The following is a 20,857-nucleotide window of genomic DNA, read 5'->3' as shown; positions in this document are numbered from 1 at the left end:
GAAACCTGTCTCACTTTTTTGAAAGGTAAATGTTCAATTTGATAAAAAAAAAATTGACAGAAGATTCAGATGTAATATAAACGCTGAAAACAAACAGGGAAGCAGAAGGATGCATTTCACCCGGAAATGAAGCAAACCAAATCAAGGCTACATCTTAGCTCAGCTAACTCACATTTCCATCTGGAAGACTTCAAGTGACATCGAATCAGTAGCTCTTCACGAAGCCACTCTAGCTAAAGCAGTCATGAGAAGAACAATTGATTTAACAGCCCACTCTGCAAATGTAGTCACAAAGGCAGACATTTGGAATGAGCGCACAGGCCTTCTTTCTATGGGGGTAATAATGTCATCACAAGTCGGCAAGCAGCTTCGTGGCCCAAGGATCAGTTCTTAGCGGGAAATTACTCCGGTCCACAGACTTTGATTTTTCACATCAAAATACGGCTCGAGTGAGATGGAATTGATCCGATCTGAAGAGACCCCTACTACGGAGACTCTGTACCAAATGTGTTTAAGAAGTGTGTAATAGTACAAATTCAGGGAGTACTTTAAATGCTGCCTGTAAAACAGAGTAAAGAGGTGACACTGAATAAATACTATTCTGTCAGAGTGAGTAGGCTAAGCTGAGTCAGTGATACTGGGTCCCAGAGCCCAAAAGAACACTCTCAGGGGTGTTGCTGAGAGAGACTGTGCTCGCTGATCCAATTAAGCCTCATTGTGGATATTTACATTCCATCAGTCCTAAGGTTGAAGCTAACACTATCAATGGCTAAAGCTAATTTATTCCCAAGAGGTAAATACCTTTTTGGCTCTTGCCTAAACTTACAACCAAGAAGCCAGAGCAAAGCAAGACTTCATTTTATCTGCACAAACCGTTACAGAGCATGGTCATGCTGAGTGCTGCAAACTTAGACGATGTGACAGTCACTGTCTGTTCTTAGGGATCTTAGACTGGGGCAGGAGAGACAGGACCATGAATGACTGTGATACAGGAAGGTAAGAAGGGTTAAAAAGGCAGATCCAGGAAGGCTGGGGTGAGCAAAAAGGAAATAAATGCCAAGTGTACAACACTGTACCAGAGGACACTGATAAACTAGGAGGCTGTGGTAACACAAAAGTGGCATTAATAATTAGATAATTATTAAATAATTATAAATAATTCACTGGCTATTGAAAGATTTAATGCCCCAAACGGAACCAACCTCCATACATACAAATTGTTTTTTAATGACAACATTTTATTAGTACACATGACAAAATGAAGTGAAATTAAACCAGTCCAGTGTTGGGTAAATCTACAGCCTGGGAATGCTAGGACAGCAGCCTCTGGTATCTTCCACACTCTTGAAGTCAGATCGTAACTAAGTGGTAAGTTACCACTACCTACACAATCATCACATCTTCAGAAGATCACACTTGGAAGCTGGAAGAGAAAGCCCGGGTGTCTCCTGGGACACGCATTTCTTCTTATGGAGAACGTGGACTTCTCAGAACTCCCAGTGCCATCCCTGGTCTCATACTGCCCCTGGAGCAAGCAATGGGAAAAGGAACAGAGTGAGGAATGGTCCTTGTCTATATAAGCTGAGAGGGCTCACCCCTGGATCAGTGCAAGGGGCCCATTTCCCCAAGCAGCCCAGAGCCAAAAAAGAACATGTATTTTGATAAAGAAGGGAAGAGAGACTCTTGAGTGGCCCCAGGGGTGAAATTCATCAGAATTGATTTAAGGTCTGTCGATCTGGACCCAACGAATAAGTGGAATCAAACAGACAGGCTTGGAAGTTTGGTGAGCAGGCACACTCCTGGGGTTCCTGAGAATGGATGCCCCAGAGTCTTAAGTGTCCTAGAAAATAGAGTTCTGGTAGCCACCCCGCTCTCTAAAGTAGCTCGGTGGTGGCTGTCTCACTTCCTTTGCTGGCGTCAGATGACTGGAGTGCAGTATGGGTCATGAAGACCTTAATCCTGCAGCCTGTAAGATAGAGCAGTCTGAGGGATCAGAGACATGCCCTCAAACTTGGTGGCCTGGAGGGTGGGGGACTCCAAAAGGGAACGGAGAGAGCTATTCGTGTCACCACCCACACCACACTCCAAAATTCTACGGTACTAACAAAGGCAAATCTGGAGTTATCTCCAAGAACCAAAACAGAAGCAGGGACTACAACAGTGTTACGCGCAACAGAAAGCACGGCTTAATGGTGAACGCAGCTGCCATCCAAAGGCAACAGAATTCAGAGTAAACGGATCTTCAGAGAAGACAAAGGAGCAAGTGAGCCGGAAAGGAAGAGAGAGAGCAAACACGGTGGTGGGCGACTTCAAGATTAACAGTGGGAGAGGAAGCTGGTGGAAGAAAAGTTCGGCCAGCTTTGGTTAGATAACGCGTGCGCACAGGTTAGATAACGCATGCGCACAGGTTAGATAGCGCACGCGCACAGAATCGTCTTCCCTACAGGGCAATATTTACAAGCAGTTGAAGGGTGTGTGGTGAATGTATGTCACTAGTTATACTGGCTCCAGCATAAGCAAACAGACAAAAAACAGCCTCACTGTCATCCAGACAAAAGTGTTCTCTAGAAAACCCTGTCTTCACCAGGATGCCATAGACAAGCTATTCGCCGGACAAGTGCCCATGCTTTCTTAGAAACCTCAATTTGCTGCTGGCCTTCTGCACAGCGCTCAGAAGGGCAAGGAGAGCCCAGAACAAATGGCTCCCAAGGGTGCAGGCAGAAGGTTACACTACCCCAGAGCAGCCAGTGCCAGCCTTTTCTCATACACCTCTAACAGTAACAAATATCTGAGTGTCTCTTCTTAATGTGTTCAGGACACAGGGATATACACTGAAATGGTGTGCAGTGGAAGATCAAGGGATGGTCTTGAGCACACTGCCCCCTGGCTCAGGAGTGCAAACAGCCTTTCATAGAGACCCCCACTCCCAGGTGTCCATTTTGAAGGAAGACAGCCATAGTCACCAAACATACATGATCACGAAACATTCATCAAACCTATATGATCACGAAACAGAGCCAGGGGAGCCACAAAATGCTGTCCCTCAATCCCAATTTGTTGTGATTTTTTTCCATTTTCTACTTTGTGTCTTTGTGCTATTTGCCCAGAGCCTATATAATCGATGCCCTTCACCTCCATCAGAGTCGCTCTCAGAGGGAGATTGAGACCCTCGTTCACTCCCCAAGGCTGTAGGGGACCAGGTTCCTTTTTCACAAGCACAACTCAAAGCTCGAGATCCTAAGATTATCAAACAGGTGACACTAAGGGACCACTCGGGTCAAAGCAGCACATTGTCCCAAGTGAGCCCTCCTGACTTGCAGAGACCGGAAGGATCTATCAGGCCCACCCTGAGGCACTGTCTCCCTCGGGGTGTCCAAGGGCAAACAGCTTACCCACTGCCCATTGTGCTGCCAGAGTGATGTGGCCTGGGGCTCTACTAGGTTAGGAAAAGGCCAGGCCTTTGTCTTTTTACCCAGTGGCATTCACAACAGTGTCCCACCCAACCTTGGTTACCCTAAGGTGCTCCCCAAACTGCCTGTCAAAGAGGATGAGCACAAGAGAGGCCAGGTTGACAGAGCCCCAATAGATCGCCAACTTCCACCAAAACTGACCATCTTTTTTTTTAAGATTTATTTATTTATTATGTATAAGTACACTGTAGCTGTCTTCAGACACACCAGAAGAGGGCATCGGACCTCATTACAGATGGTTGTGAGCCACCATGTGGTTGCTGGGGTTTGAACTCAGGACCTCTGGAAGAGCAGTCAGTGCTCCTAACCACTGAGCCATCCCTCCAGCCACAAACTGTCAAAGACAGAAGAGCCACTTTGGCCTAAGAACGTCTGGGACACTCAGATGGGTTCTGGAGTTGGACGAGGTTCAAGTTGCAACTCTGTGACGCCTCTGAGTGTCTGCTGTCTGGACGAGGAGCTCATGCACTCTTCCCCACTGCCTCTTCCTTCTAACAACCTGGTACCCACCTCTCTTCAGACGTCCCCAAAGAACAGCGGCTGCAGGCCGTGCAGGCAGCCATCCTCCTGCTGGCGGATGAGAACCGGGAGGCCCTGCAGACGCTCCTGTGCTTCCTGCATGACGTAGTGAACTTGGTGGACGAGAATCAGATGACGCCCATGAATCTGGCCGTGTGCCTGGCCCCCTCCCTCTTTCATCTCAACTTGCTGAAAAAAGAAAGTTCCCCAAGGTAAGTTTTCCTCATGGTTGGCATTGTTCCCAACCAGGCCTCCCCGAGATCCAATTTCTTAATAAGTAAAATTAAACAAAAGTGTTCTCATGGTGGAATTCAGAGAGGAGATTATCAGGACTCATCATGGGAGCAGAGCGAGGCACCCTCACCCCCGTGGGGGAGTGGGGCTCATAGCACCACCAAGGTAGCCCTAAAGCAGATCAGTTGAGACTCAGAAAGCCCAAGAAGCTTTGTTCTATTTTATTTGGGTGGGAAGAAGAAGGAAAATACACAAAAAGGCATTTTACGATTATCAGGGTTTTTTTTTAAGATTTATTTATTTATTATATATAAGTACACTGTAGCTGTCTTCAGACACCAGAAGAGGGCATCAAATCTCATTACAGATGGTTGTGAGCCACCATGTGGTTGCTGGGAATTGAACTCAGGACCTCTGGAAGAGCAGTCAGTGCTCCTAACCTCTGAGCCATCTCTCCAGCCCACAATTGTCAGTTTTTGAAGGCCATATTTAAACAAGGAAGCACATGAACCTGCAGTCGAGCTATTTCAAAAGGGGGGGGGGAGGGAGACCTAATACCTTTCCACCTACAGCCCTTCCTGTCTTTGTACTTTTCCACGGCCTCTGGTCGTGAGCTGCCAGCCTGCCTCGGAGCATCTAAAGATGTGCGGCCGTTGGTTTTTATTTGCAAACAAAGAAAGCCTGAGGTCTGGGCAGCGCATGGGAATGAATGGCAAACAGAAGGGACAGTCTGGGTGTCCTAACACAGTCTTTGGCTTGGGACCTACTTAGCACATCCATGTTCCATTCCAGAGTCATCCAGAAGAAATACGCCACTGGGAAGCCAGATCAGAAAGACCTCAATGAAAATCTAGCCGCAGCTCAGGGGCTCGCCCACATGATCACGGAATGCAACCGACTCTTCGAGGTGAGGTCTTGGGATGCGGGGCAGGCTGGGAAGGAGAGGAAGCTTATCTCTCTGCTCTTCACTTTACAATGACAGTGTGGGCTCTAGCTCTGTTCTCCACCCCCAGGAGTTATAAAGAGCTAGCTACACAGTCAGGCCTTGGCAGTCATGGGCTCTCGGGGTTTACCATGATGGGACTTTTATGCAAACAGTTGAATCGTCTTCCTTGGTCAAATATAAGGCCAGTTGGCCAATTACAATACATTTTATTTCTACATCAAACTTGATTAGAGTCTTCCTCTGTCTCTGTGTCTGTCTGCCTGTCTGTCTCTGTCTCTGTCTCTGTCTCTGTGTGTGTGTGGGCGCGAGTCATGCGCACGTGTGCACTTGAGTATGACTGAGGAATCCTTGTCACTAGACTCAATGACAGCCTATCAGTATAGCCTCATGTACTTTGGAGAGGCAAGTGGATGAGACCCCTGCCATACTCTCCATGGCAACACTGGCATTTGTCGATGGAAAAAACTATACTGAAAACTGCGAAGCCCTCTCTGAGTCATAGCTGAGTTTTCCCCTCAATATGTCAATGTGTATGAATGAGTGAAGCTGTCTGAGCCCACTCTTGCCAGATATCCTAAAAAGAAATGGAGCACGTGATCGGGAACGTATCCCAGTGTTTTGGACAAACATGGGCTCAGAGTCATATGTGTTTCCTAGCTTTAGCAAAGCCCCTTCTGGCCTTGGACCTTTGACGGTGGACGAGGCGACTTTGATCCTTGTCACTCTCGGCATTTATCAGCTCACTGCTTTGTTCTCCCATGTATTCACTGGCTCAGGTTCCACACGAGATGGTGGCCCAGTCTCGTAACTCCTACTTAGAGGCTGAGATCCACGCGCCCAGCCTAGAAGACTTGGGAACTCAGCTGGCAGAGAATGGGGCAACTTTTCACACGTACCTGGAGCATCTTGTCCAAGGCCTCCAGAAAGAGGCTAAGGAGAAATTCAAGGGGTGGGTCACGTGTTCCAGCCCTGACAACACGGACCTTGCTTTCAAAAAGGTAAGGTTCCCTCTGCTGCAGAATGGATGCTTAACTGTGGGACGGCACCTGTGTGGACCCAGGGGCATTCAAAAGCCCTGTTCGAAAGCCACCAGCAGCACTCCCATCAGAACCCAGAGCGTTCAGGAGGGCTTCTGGATCCCAGCCGGGTCTGTGCTCGCGTACACTAGGGCTTCTGGATTTCAGCAGGGTCTGTGCTCGCGCACACGAGGGCTTCTGGATCCCAGCTGGGTCTGTACTCGCACACACAGGGGCTTCTGGATCCCAGCCCAGTCTGTGCTCTCGTACACAAGGGCTTCTGGATTTCAGCAGGGTCTGTGCTCTCGCACACGAGGGCTTCTGGATCCCAGCCGGGTCTGTACTCGCACACACAGGGGCTTCTGGATCCCAGCCCGGTCTGTGCTCATTACTGTGTGGTGCCAGGAAAAACAGTGCCCAGCGTTTTTCGCTTGTGGAATGAACGTTCTGACAGTGCCTGGCAGAGGAGAACCTCGTAAAAGTCAAGTGTGTTAGAGCACATCTGCCTCACACCACTTGCATGTGTTTGTGTCTATGGCTGTTTTATCATTTTTTCTCATCAGCTTGAGGGCCGAAGTATTTGTGTTTTAAATCTGGGTACAGTATCATCCATTCACTTTAAGTGACCACCGATGGTTTGCAATGCCCGTCACAGGAGATTGGTCTGGGTAGCCCGGGGTAACCTCTTCAGCTCCTGCCCATGTCTTTGCCAAGGTGGGGGACGGGAACCCGCTGAAGCTGTGGAAGGCATCCGTGGAGGTGGAGGCACCGCCCTCCGTGGTGTTGAACCGCGTGCTGAGAGAACGTCACCTGTGGGATGAGGATTTCGTGCAGTGGAAGGTCGTGGAAACGTTGGACAGACAGACAGAAATATACCAGTATGTGCTAAACAGCATGGTTCCACACCCCTCCAGAGACTTCGTGGTGCTCAGGTAAGCCGGACTCTGGTGTATGAGAGCCTGCTCCAAAGACAAGATGAGAGTCGCCAAAACAAACACCTTTCCCAACTGCTGTGGGGCTTTAAGCCTCCGCCTTATTTATGCCTGACTTCTGGGGCCCTCGCCCAGTTTACAGCTCTGCCCAGGCTCTCTGATGTCCCCCTCTCTTGAGGTGCACAGTTTGTTAGGCCTTCAGTGTCACTCATGTCCTCAGAGCAGAGGCCCCAGAGGAACTGCTGTCTTTTGGGTTTGTCTGCCAAGTTATGCAAAAGGCCGGCTGGTTTTGTCTTTGTCCCAGGAGACAAAAGCAAGTCTTCGTCTGGGAGGACTTGGGGATGGGAGGGTGTGTGAGCGCACATGTTCACAACTAATTGCCAAGCATGGAAGTCCAGCTCAGCCCCAAAAGGCCAAGTGTACGGAGACACCGGGCATTCAATTAGAATTCGGTCCTGGCAAAACCTCCTGGGCCCTGTGTCTGCCATTGAGATGCTGTTTCTGCTGGGTCTCGGGGTTAGTCCCTGCCCTCTGGCCTTGGAGTGGGATGCTCAGGCAATCACAGAAAGTTTGCACAGCGGAAATTCACTATTTCACCAGCAAGAGCAGGGGCTTGGCAGAATTAAGGACATGAACAAAATGTAATTAGAGCAATATATCCCTTTTATTAAAAACACAAGTAAACAGTCTCTGCCCAGCTCAGCAGGGTAAGAGGATTTGCCTGTGAAATCCCCAGACGTGTGCTTGAAATAGTCGCCTTATGAAGTGAGTTTTGAGGGCAAACCAGAGGTGACTTCATATGAGTCCTTTGTGCCTTTGGTTTGGATCCGTGGGATCTCAATTTTTAAGAATCTGTTTCTCCTAAATATCTGTGTGCATCCCAGCGACCTCATCCCAGTGGACAATGTAGGACATCAACTGGGGGAGGCTTGTGGCCAGTTATTAGGACATCACTCATCTTGTGGCATTGAAATTTAATTATCTAACTCAACAAGTAGAGAAGAAGTGGCTGTCCAGGATGGAAGCTGTGGAGACAGGGGTGTGTGTCCCTGCAGGGAACTCCCTCGTTCTGTCTCCTCCAGCATCCTACTAGCCCACCATTTATTGTAGAACATCCCATCATGCCTTATGCTATTCATAGCTTCTGGCTCTGAGGAGGCCGTGGGTAGACATAACAGGCCCATCTTGGTCTCCTCTCCAGTTTAGATTTCTGAGAGACAGAGAGAGACAGAGAGACAGAGACAGAGACAGAGCCTGCCTACACACGTGTGTGTGCCTAGAGCAGAAGTCAGTCTTGGTTGTTCCATAGGAGCCATCTGCTTCACTATTTTTGAGACAGGGTCTCTCTCTGGGACCCAGGGCTAGTAGGCTAAGATGACTGACCAGACATCTCCAGGAACGTCCTGCCTTCCTTCACAGTGATGGGATCACTAGTGTGTACCATCATGCCTGCTTTTTTATACCGGCGCTGGGGATTGACTCCACCTCCTTACCAACTTAGCCATCCTCAGAGCCGCTTTATGTGTTCTGCGTGCAGAGAGTAAATAGTAAGGAAGGGCTGCAGGCTGACTGTCTCAGAGGGAATAAATAATGCGAGGCGATGGCAAGGGAGGTGGACTGCAGCTCAGCAGCAGACCTGTGCGCGCCAGCAGAAATCCCCTGGAGAAGGAGCTTGCAAGGCCAAGATGAAGGTCTCTGTCTGCCATATCAGCCTCCAAACTCAAACTCGATTCAAGAATCTTCACTTGCTTCCCATCACTTATCATGGAGTCCTCTGAGACTGCGATTTATGTGACAGAGTAGATCTGTCTTTAGCTCCTGAGTCGGGAGGCTGAGCGGTCTGAGAACACCAGGTCATAGCACGGCAAAGGGCATTGCGGGACAGAGCGACCGGACCACAGAAACCACGGGAAAGCCTCACCTCCAGTAACTCACTAACCAGGAAACCCCAGGCAGCATCTGACCGCATCCACTGTGGGGCCTGTGGCTCTCCGTGGATGGATTACCAGTTAGACCACTCTCCCCACCACTAGGCCTCCCTACCTCTCCATCTGGACTCAAATCAACTCCCTCTATTTCTTCTCCCACTCAAGAGCTACACAGCCATTTAAACAAAGCTATGAACATACGGTCAACATAGGTTCAATTTCTTTTAAATTAGGCATCAGCTGATCCTGTATTCGTCCTCTGCCCCATCCCCCAGTCCCAGCTCTACCTAGACCCACACTCTGCCTCGCACAGTGTTTTCATGGTTCTTCTAGAGTTGGTAGCCTCATTGATGTTGGGCAAGGGCTTTGTTAGCAGACCAAGATGGGGCCTCAATTTGGGGTTCTAAACTCAGGTCTGGGAGCTTCTACCCTCTGAGTAGGAAGCTGAGATCGGTCCTTTGGACCTCATTGTCTAAACTTTACATAGGCTCATGGAAACCATCACCTTAATCCAAGTGCCTAGCATTGAGTTAGAGCCTAGGTTTGGGGCGGGAGGACACAAGTGTGGGCTTAGTTGCGTGTTCAGGGTCACCTGTCTCTCTCTCCATCACCCTCACACGAGGCCTGTTTGCCTCCAGGACCTGGAAGACCGATTTGCCCAAAGGAATGTGCACCCTGGTGTCCCTGTCTGTGGAGCATGAAGAAGCCCAGCTCATGGGTGATGTGCGGGCGGTGGTGATGGACTCTCAGTACCTGATAGAGCCCTGTGGCTCCGGCAAGTCCAGGCTGACCCACATCTGCAGGATAGACCTGAAGTAAGTAGCCACACTGGGTGCTGGTGGGCCACACTGGGTGCTGGTGGGCCATATGGTGTGTGCACTTGAGCCCTGCTTGTCACTCTGGCTTCTCCCTCCTCTGCTCTGTTTCCTCACACCGGGAGCCAGCTTCTCCAGGGGGCCATACACCCTCATCTCTCACCCTCCCACCCTAGAATTTGCTTTTCTTTGCTTTCCTTTATACCTCCCCTAACTTATTCATTCCTTTTCCAACTCAAGCTATGAACATGTCCAACAGTGATCAGGAGCGTGTTTCCAGTCACACGACTAGCACATGGTCACTCCTAGAGCCAGCAAACCGACCTTGTGACGTTGCATGGAATGGGTCCTCGGAGTCAGGGGTCAGGATGAAAGTCAATAGAGGCTCCCAGAATTTTCCAGGTCCTTCTCTGGCACAGGAAAGTAATTATTAGTTAAAGCCACCTGTAATATATCTCGGAATTGATGAGGAGCACACAGGTCCCAGCCGATCGACCTCCTCAGCTGTGGAAGAAGTGGAGCCCCGCCTAACCACGTGTGGGTCAGAACGGTGGTACACAAGTCTTCAAATTCCTGATGAGAAAAATATAGTCATCATGATTGCTTAGAACTGCAGTCAGGTTGAAATTGCTGCCTCATTCAGCCAACGTTTATCACTGTAGCTCCGACTCTATATGGTCTCTGGTCAGTACTGTCCTACCCTCTGATTCAGAAGAGCTCCACGTTCTGAGAATCCACGTAGGAATGAGAGCACGCAGTGGTTAGTATGGTGTGCTTAACTTACGTTCAACGTAGGAACATCCTTCAGCTTCACTGGTAAAAATAACAGTGTCTCCCTTTCTAGGACTAAGAACCATCAGATAGGCGATAGGTGGATAGATGGTTTGATAGACAGACAGAGACAGACAGACAGACACCAGCGGTTCTCAAATTGCCTAATTCTGTGACCCTTTAACATAGTTCCCGGTGTTGTGGTAACCAACCATAAAGTTACTTTTGTTGCTACTTCACAACTAATTTTGCTACTGTTATGAATCAAAATGTAAATACTTTTAGAGAGAGAGGTTTACCAAAGGGGTTGAAGACCACTGATACAGAAAGCTATATATACATATATATATGTATGTATGTATATGTATATACACACACACACACACACACACACACACACATATATATATATATATACATCACATTCCCTTTATCTACCCATAGTGCCGCACACTAAGGGTGATTCCCAGCTCACTCTTCTGAATAGTTCTGCAGTGAGTATAAATCATATGCCCTCCCCATTTTCTCTGGGTGTGTTCCCAGTAGGGGAGTCATCACCTCCCCTGGTAGTGGCCTTGTGTTCTATTTTGAGGACACATAGGTGTGTCGAGGTTCAGTAAATACGATGCTAATCTCTTATATGTATTCCTTTATTTTTATTCATGTGCACGGAATATATGCCCATGTGGAAGCCAGCGGTCAATGCTAGGTGTCTTTCTCAGGCGCTCTGTGTGGGCGCCTGAAGTAAGAGGGCAGAGGAGTCAGAGTCTGTCACTGTGCCTGGTGCTAACTGATTGGCTACACTGGCTGGCCATTGACCCTCAGGGAACATCCTGTTTCTACCACACCTGGCGTTTCTCAGGAGGACTGCTGATCAAACTCTTTATTGGCTAAGCCTTCTCTTCAGGCCCTCCCGTGTTTCTTTTATGCCTGCTTCCTCCTCTGTTCCTAACTTAAATTGAACTGAACACTTTAAGGCATTCATGATGCCAAAACCAAATTCTATGCATAGGTAGATATAAATTTATTGGGGTGAGGGCTGAAGTTTTTATTGTTTTTTGGTTCGGTTTGATTTTTGGTTTGGGGGGATTCAGGACAGGGTTTCTCATGTAGCCCTGGCTGTCCTGGAATTCACTCTGTAGACCAGGCTGGCCTTAAACTCAGAGATCCACCTGTCTCTGCCTCCCCAGTCCTGGGATTAAAGGTGTGTGCCACCACCTCCCAATTCAATGTGAGTCTTCTAGTTCACTATGAGAAGTTGGTGTCATTTTGAAGCACCGGATGAATCATAAGGACAAAATGCTGAGGTTCGAAGATGTCCGAAGCAGCAGCTCCACGCTGTTCCCAGGGTACTGATGACCCAAGCCCGTGGACGGCCCCGCCCCCTAACAGGGTTTCCATTTCCTTTGTTCTCTCCTACAGAGGCCACTCCCCAGAATGGTACAGCAAAGGCTTCGGACACCTCTGTGCCGCAGAAGTTGCCAGAATTAGGAACTCTTTCCAGCCTCTCGTTGCTGAGGGTCCAGAAACAAAAATCTAAGCTTTCCCCAGCGTGAACTCAAACTCAGGGAACAAGAAGAGAAAGGAAGACTCACAGTGTGGGGCGTGCACGCATGTAAAGGAACACCGCAGAGGGAGCCGGAGGTCACGAGACCATGGAGGCCGTTTCTAGCCTGCCCGGAGATGATAAACCCTACTAATATAATGTCGCAGAACATTTATCTATATTGCTTAAAATTAAATGGGTTATTCCTTCCGCATTGCCTAATTTGCTAATTTAAAGGCTTCTAAGAAGCGTGTCTTAGCTGTAAATAAATGTACTGTAGCATTTGTATATGTGTGTATATCTCCCCTTACTGTATATATGTAAAATACTGGTTTTATATAGAACTCTGTGTCTGACTCTGTGAGGCTTCTCACATGGCACTTCCAAGGTTGCTGTAGACCCCGTGTCCCTCCCGTCCTCCCACTGAGCAGAGCCTGCTGACAGACACCAAACGTGGGAAATGTGTGGTCTGTCAGTCTGCCCATGCTCACCCAAAGATTAGCTAACCAAAGAAAAACAGAGTTAAAAGCTTCTTCCACGGGTTGGCCTATTTCCCATGTTTAAGGACTACAGCAGGGTGTTGACATAAATTGAGGGAAATAATATTAGCTTCTCTTTAACACGAAGCGGCAGGTGAGAGATATTTGCCAAATCCAAGGCTAGATTTTGCGTTGCCTCTGAGCCCACTCAGATGCAGTTTGAGTGAGATGTCAAGTGACTGTTGGAGTTGGCACCAGGGACTGAAAACTAGTACCACCCACCCCTACATAGGGGTGAACAGCGGAACCTGTCCTCAGAGGCAAAGGGAGCCCCCATATCCTCTTGAGACACAGATAGGTCTCGTAATGCTGTTTAGTCATCTGTTTGACCAGTGGCCCATGGGGCCACAGTTATTTAACACGTTCTTGCACTGACCTTGACTCTGGACACCAGACAAAGTGAGAGGAGGCTCTACCAAGCGTCCAGGGTCATCAGGGCTTCAGGGAATTCCAAGTACCCTATAGATGATGCTCTTAGAACCTAAGCCATTAAAGAAGCCTTGCAATCTAAGAGACAGGGTTTTAGACTGACAGAAGACCAAAGCTCTATCATTAGTTATTTATAAGTTTCAGGCTGATGTGTCAATCCCATGTTTCCTCACTATCTGGCACCAGCACCCTAATCTTATTTATTTTTGTACAGAATGAGCAGGCTGGCTTTTCTCAACCAAGAGAGGATAGAGTTGGTTTTTTGTTTTGTTTTGTTTTTTATTGTGATATGACATCTGTAGAAAGATAACTTATCATGTCCGATCTCCAGGAAAGATTGTCTTAGGCTGTCTAGACAAAGATTGAGATCCTAATTCAGCAACTGGTGTCGGAAGACAAGGAGAAAAACAGACATGTGTTTTCCCGGTTTTTGTTGTTGTGTTACATACACTAATGCAGTGTTTTCTTTTATCTGTGGTGTGTAATCATTTTATTGGGAGGAATAAAGTTGTTTTCTGTATATTTGGTATGGCACAGGGAAAACCCAGGGTAGGAGTTTTTCATTCCCGTGTCTACCTGGGACAGTGGCAGTCAGACCACAAGTTGCCTCCTGGGCAGCTCTCAGTGGACTGGACAAATTTACTTCTTCTATTACATCATGGCTGCCATTGGAAAGCAGAGTGGGCACCCAGGACAACTAGTGTCGTTTCTCAGGGAGTTGGCATGCACTGGGAATCCCCTAAAGGCCTTGTTAACAGGCTCCCATCCAGGCCTCGTGGGTGGGCCCGGCCTTCTGTATTTCCCATGAGCCTGAGGGATGCAGGGTTGCTGGCCTCAAGGACACACTTTGAGAAACATGGATCTAAGGAATGCTAAAACCGAATCAGATGACACGATTGTATTTCCCAGCCCCTTCCTCTTCCAACTTAGCTGACTTTCCGATTTTATGCACGCACTAATCACATCACTTCTGCTAACCACAGGGTGCATCTTTCAAATAAAGGAAAGGGGAGGGGGAAATGATGCCTCGTCGCGCTTGTCTGTCAACTACCACAGTATTTTATTCATTGTTATCTTGTTGATGGAAATAAAAATATTGCATTTAAATATTATATTTATACCTCATGTATATCTTTACCTCGATTGTTGGTATCAATCATCAGTTGTAAATAAATAATTGCCAAGGCAGATAAATTTATATACATTAAATATTTCCTATTTTCTATAAGCACATGTGTATTCTTTTTCATGATTCATTCTTTAAGTAGGAAGCTGGCTTCACGAGGAAGATGCCTCTAGAAGGCGGTTTTCCATCAGGTTAACCCCTCTGGCTCCAATCACATAGATGTCCACAGACATCCATAACTGGTTAGTGTTGGGTGTCAGGGCTGGGAAGGGGATTCAGTGCTTAAGAGCACTGTCCAGAGGACCTGGGTTCAGTTCCCAGCACCCACGTGGTGGCTCACACTACCTGTGCAGGTAAGTGCCTGGTCACCCAATGCTACCTTCTGGCCTCCAGAGGTACACACATGCAGACAGACACACAAACGTGAGAAGGAAACAGGATCCAGGAAGAGTTGGGAGAGGAGAAAGAATAGGATCAAAATTAATATTGTATGGAAAAAAGTAATTTAAAAAATTTATATGATAATGTAAGTCTTTGGATACCAAGGTATCTTAGAGGTCTCCAAAACACGTTCTATTGTTCGTTAACCTGGAAGTTACAAAGACAAATGTGGTTTATCTTAATCAAATAGTAAACTTGCTGATCTTGTTTTCCTGTTGTTAAGTGGACAAGAGATGGAGAGTTGGTAAAATGGCTTTTGCCCTGCTAGAGGTACTCTCGTGCATACAGTCACAAATGACTCTGGGCCCGTCACTTTTATGTGCTCCCTCTTTGTGCTCTCATTACTCCCTCAGTCTCTGCTCCGTCTTTATCCCTGCACATCTCGTGGGCAGGACAGAGTTTTTGGTTGGGTTTGTTGTGGGTGGATTAGTGTCTTCAACCGCAGAAAGAAATACACCCTCAGCTAAGGCTCTTCAGCCTCATCTCCGGGCTTGTTTGTGTTTTTTAAATCAAAGTGTGTGCCCGCGTGAGTTTCCGTGCAGGTTCCTGTGAGGGTCTGTGAGCGTTGGGCTCCCAGAGTTACAGACAGCTGGGAGCCCCATGATGTGGGTGCTGGAAAGTGAGCCCAGGTCCTCTGCAAGAGCAGTAAGGACTCCTAACCACTGTGCTCTCTCTCCAGCCGCTCTGCTAAAGGTTTTTAAAGCCATAGCGGTATGATGTCATAGAGCCCATTAAAAAAAAAATCTCAATTCTGCTGCCAGCCCTCGTGAGAACGAGTTACTCCCAGGTTCAACAGCCTGTCTCCATCTTCAAAGCAGGAGATGCTCACTGCGTCACCCCTGTCACGACCCCAGGGAACAAATGCTTCTCAGGAGGCCCAGATCTCAAGTGAGTTCTAGCTTCATTCTGAATAAGAAATCCTGAGGCATGAAACTAGTTGTCTTTTGATATTGGTCACAAAACAAAACAAACAAAACCACCATCGACTATGAATTCTCAGGGACATAACACAAAAGGATAGAAATAGACCGCACACACACACACAGGCCAAGTGGGGTGCCACCAAGTGGGGTGCCACCAAGAAGAGCAAAATGTGTGCTGCTGCAGCCAAACATAGAACCTGCCACTGAAGCTGAAGGCTGCAAAGCCGGGGATCATGGAATCTTTGTCAGATATCCCAGCCACGAGGCCAGTTCAGAACCGCTAGCTCTCGCCTTCCTTGTGCACAACTGACACTTGGTTTTCCAGCGCTGCTATGGAAAGTGTGTTGGAGCCTCAGCAGAGACGGCAGAGACAGTAAAGACACTGGGATCCCCTCTGGGACTCTTAGTCTTCATAATAAAAGAAGAACGAATTCAAAAGGTAGCTTGAGGACACGTTCATTAGTTTAAAAAACAAAACAAAACAAAACAAAAAAAAAAAAAAAAACAAAACAGGGAGGCAACAGCTCTGCCCCAGGGGTAGAAGGTGAGAAATTGGAGGGGGAAAAAAAGAGAGAGAGAGAAAAAAAAAGAAAGTCCTGCCTTTTTTTTTTTTTTTTTTTTTGGTTCTTTTTTTCGGAGCTGGGGACCAAACCCAGAGCCTTACGCTTCCTAGGTAAGCGCTCTACCACTGAGCTAAATCCCCAGCCCCCAAGTCCTGCCTTTCTAAAGCCGGTTTGGAGGTCAGCTGTGGAGTGGGAAGCTTTAGAGGAAAAGGGTGGGGGAGTACCAGAGAAAGCACACTGAGGATCTGGCCTGCTCCTAAAGAGCTAGAAGAGGAAAGAGAGTTCCTTTTTCTGAAAGGCAAGCAGACCCAGGAGAACGTTGTCATGGTGACTCTGGAGGGACTGTGCTAGGGGCCAGGAATTCTTGGTTTAAAAATAATTATTTCCATAAGCACTAGTGACGTGTCCTATCTGTTTAGCACAGTTAAAGGTGACGCTGCTTCCTTGTGGGGGTCCCTTAGCCAGGTGACTGACGTGTCCAACTAGAATGTCAGGCTCCTACCAGACCATTCTGATTACTGGAGGGAGGTATTTTCTCCTGATCAGCCTCCACTGCTTTACCATAGCTCTAAAGCCAGGTTGGCTGCAGAAAACATGGGTTCCTCTGCGTCATACCCGCCACTCAACGCTGAATGGGAGTAGAACCAACCAGAGTAAGACAGAACCCAGCCAAGCAGGGCGGGCACCTCAAAACAACAATCCCAATAACATCCTTGCTGCCGGCCAGGAATACCAGCACAGAGTCCTGGTCCCCTGGTTTCCTGTTATCTCTTCCTGGAAGCCATGTGTGATGTGGTGACGTGACATACTGAGAGGAGGCAGCTGGACACCTGTGGCCAGCTGGACTGACTGGTTCATCCTCCTTCCCACTATTCACCCCAATTTCTGTCGTAAGTCTTCCCAAGAGCCCCCAGGATGACATCTCAGTGGTACCCCATCCCTGAATCCCTGGGGTCCTGCTGTCTGTCCCACCTCACTTTACCTCCCACCTATTAATCTATAATAAACTTCTCCCTAAAACTCACCCGCTGTGGTCTGTGAATTTCAATCAAATTATCGAAGCAAGAACTCGAGGGCCACTGGGTCTGTGAAAGTTTTGTGAGCAAGGGCAGAGGTATCCTAGTTCTTGACTTGCCGCCCCTCTGAAGCAAGAGCATATGTCTCTGCCGAACTCAGACACCTACATTGTCCACACCGGGACACTTAAAGACTAGAGAGATGGGACTGCACCACTAACGCACAGTAGAATTTGAAACTTTGTTCACGGATGCTCTGCAAACCTTGGATTACTGGGTGAATCTGAGTGGACCACAGGGTAGCCAGACAAACCACAGGAGTCAGGGAGGTGGATGGGCCTCCCCAACGTGGCTGGGCATCATCCAATCTATTGAAGGCACAGAGAATAAAAATCCAGGAGGACTCTGCCTCGCACTCCTCCCCACTGCTTGAGCTGAGACATTTCATGTTCTTCTGCTCTGGGCCCCGGCTTCATAACAGCAGCCTCCAACAAACCTTCAGACTTGGACTGAGTCGTAATGCCAGCAACCCGAGGCTCCAGCTTGCACACCATGAACTGTGGGACTTTCCCAACCTCCACAGCCTCACGAATTAATATTATCACACGGACCCAAAAGGCACACTTATGTTAACATATGATTGTTAACAGTATCTGTAGGGTTGGGGATTTAGCTCAGCGGTAGAGCGCTTGCCTAGCAAGCGCAAGGCCCTGGGTTTGGTCCCCAGCTCCGAAAAAAAGAAAAAAGAAAAAGAAAAAAAAAACCAGTATCTGTATAACTTGACAATAAATAATATATATTTTAGCTACATATTATATAAATACATTAACCACTACACACACACACACAAACACACACACCCTCTCCTATTGATTCTGTCTCTACACAGGTCTGACACAGGGAGGACGACCAGCATGCAAGGCTGAAGATGTGTCACGTGTCTCATTTGCATAGTCAATGCCATTGCGTCCTCTCCTGGCCTTGAGCCCAGTGCTGTAGTCGTAGGGATGCCACTCTTCCCTGTCTCTGACTTCAGGCTGACTCGTCCAGCTTGGTGGTCACTGGTTCTTGTGTATTCCTTAAACTCCTGTTTAGCCATTCCTTCCATGACCTTCCCTGGCATCCCCTGTTACAAACACTTGTTAGTTTATCTCCTTCTTTTTATTTTTATTTTTTCTTTTTTTTTTCGGAGCTGGGGACTGAACCCAGGGCCTTGCGCTTGCTAGGCAAGCGCTCTACCACTGAGCTAAATCCCCAACCCTATCTCCTTCTTTTTAAAGTCACATTTATGTATGTATGTATGTATGTATGTATGTATGTATGTATGTATGTATGTATTTACTTATTTAAAGCCAGAGGTGTATATATATGTGTGTGTGTGTGTGTGTGTGTGTGTGTGCATTGCCATGCCCATTCATACACACATTCCCTCTATGGAGGTCAGAAGACAATTTGCACAAGTCTCCTTCTACCACACGGGTCTTAAGTGCTTTTACCCGAGGAACCATTTCACTGGTCCTAAAAAGTCCCTTGATTGTATGAATCAGACATTTACTCCTGTGTCAAGAACTCTCCCACTTGATACCAACTCCAAGGACTTGGACTGTGTTTTCCTTAACTTCTCCCCACGTGTAGAGCACCTGCTGATGTGTCCCACAGGGGACCATGCATACAGATGGCAGGGGTCATAAAAAGAGCGCTCTTATGCAGGGTGTCAGGTCCAAAGATAACATGCATACAGATGGCAGGGGTCATAAAAAGAGCGCTCTTATGCTGGGTGTCAGGTCCAAAGATAACTCTAAAAGGCAGAAGGGACAAAAGGCTACCGGTGAAGCCTATTAACACACCAAGGCAGGCTCCCACAGTACCAGTTACACCTTTCAAAGTCCACATTGGTATCCTGGCCCTTCTCACCTCCTCCCCTACACCAACCCCCCACCCCAGCTCACAGGCTTCCCGCCCCTCGTTCTCCTTATAACTCTGCTATTTCAGCTATGTTCTCATCTATGTTTGTGTCTGAATTTACTCTCCCTCCCCCTATCCTTCTCCCTCCCCCTCTCTCATGACCAGGCCCAGCCAGCTGGCCATGATCCGTCTATGTCTTCCTCTCTTTGCTCTGGATTCTTCCAGATGCCTCTGGCTGTTCTTTCTCTCTCTCTCCTTAACCATGCAGTGAAGCAGACATGTTATCAGTTTATACACAGGGAAATGGAAGACTCCAGAACCAGGAAAATAACTGAGATTTTGCATTTTGACAGTTTCAACATAACACAAAAGAATCGAAAACTGGCTGGTATTTAAAAAAAAAAAGCTAACTTGTTTCTCAACAAATAGGAAGCTTTAGTTAACTTACTCATTAGGAAAAGTCTACAGAAAGTATATACTGTGCGACAGCAAACTTAGGTGTTCAGTGACCTTACAAATTTACAGTCTGTAAGTTTTTAATTTATTATTTAAATATTTACTATTTATTTTATATTATATTTATATTTTATTTTTATTCATTTATATATTATATTATTCCTATTAAATATATTACTTATTACTTTATATGTTATATATTTCTTTGTTATTTATTTTATTATATTTTATATTTAAATTTTAGTGTTTATTATTTCAAATTAGCTATTTTTATTGCTGTGATAAGAACCATGGCCAGCGGCGGTTTGGTTAAGAAAGGGTTTATCGGGCTCACACTTCCACATTGTAGTCTCCATTAGGGCAAGTCAGGGCAACCACCCAGAAGCAGGACATGGAAAGAAGCCAAGGAGAAGAAGCACTGCTCCCTGGCCTGCTCCTCCCGGCCTGCTCCTCCCGGCCTGCTCCTCCCGGCCTGCTCCTCCCGGCCTGCTCGGGGGCAGCAATAGCCACAGTGAGCTGAACCATCCCACATCAGTCACTAATCAAGAAGATTCCCTACAGTCTTGCCTATCTGATGGCGGCCTATGCCCAACTGAGTTTCCCTCCTGCCAGATGACCCTAGCTTGTGGGAAGTGGTTGAAAACAGTAAACCATAAGATGGACTGAAATGAGATCCAAGCAGCACGTAGTCTAATGAGAAAATGGCCACGAAGAGATAAAAACAATTCAGGAGAAAGAAACAGAAGAAAGAAACAGACCGTGGGAAGTTTTGCAGACAGGCGGGGAAGACTGTGACAGAGATCTCTTCAGCCTCCTACCTCCTACCTCAGTATTCATCCTTAATTACACGGAATTGCTAAAGCTGCATGAATCTGAGTCGTCGATTCTGTGTACCCATGCCTCGTGTGTATATGTGGGGGTGGGGAGGAGGGGGTACAGTGGCTTAGGGAAATGGCTACTCTGAAAGCTGTCCTTGCTGATGCCAGACAGCCACAGTTTCCAGCCAGTCAGAAAGCTGCCTGGGCTATGCACAGGTTAGGAGCCTGCCTACCCTAGACCTTAGCACTTAATTATTCTGCCTAGTGACCAAGGAGCAATCCCCTGGCTACCTTTATTTCAGGAGCTAAAACCTCTCAGACCTCTGCAAAGGCTTTGGGATATTTCATATACACACCTCCCGCTAGTCAGCGTTGATGTTCTCATCTCTTACCTGAAACCTGGGCCACTTCTACCTGAGGTGACACATGTTACCAGGATTGCCTCTTGGGTTCTTGTTCTCATT

At 47.4% G+C, this 20,857-nt stretch overlaps 1 protein-coding gene across 12 annotated transcripts in view; it reads left to right on the top strand.

Moving 5' to 3' along the window:
* The window catches only part of Stard13 (StAR-related lipid transfer domain containing 13), a 396,060-nt gene extending 381,687 nt beyond the window's left edge, over positions 1-14,373 (top strand). For 11 of the 12 annotated variants that reach the window (XM_017598426.3, XM_017598424.3, XM_063271572.1 and 8 more), the window contains 6 exons: positions 3,991-4,201; positions 5,016-5,130; positions 5,946-6,167; positions 6,900-7,117; positions 9,684-9,860; positions 12,054-14,373. In XM_017598426.3, coding sequence (XP_017453915.1) covers positions 3,991-4,201; positions 5,016-5,130; positions 5,946-6,167; positions 6,900-7,117; positions 9,684-9,860; positions 12,054-12,171 — 1,061 coding nt within the window. In that variant the 3' untranslated portion in view covers positions 12,172-14,373. 12 annotated transcript variants of the gene reach the window in all.
* Positions 14,374-20,857: the final 6,484 nt, after the last annotated feature.

Source organism: Rattus norvegicus, chromosome 12, assembly GCF_036323735.1.
Source record: "Rattus norvegicus strain BN/NHsdMcwi chromosome 12, GRCr8, whole genome shotgun sequence".
NCBI classification, from domain to species: Eukaryota; Metazoa; Chordata; class Mammalia; order Rodentia; family Muridae; genus Rattus; species Rattus norvegicus.
Note: the sequence above shows the minus strand (reverse complement) of the source record. Positions and strands in the feature narration are given on the sequence as shown.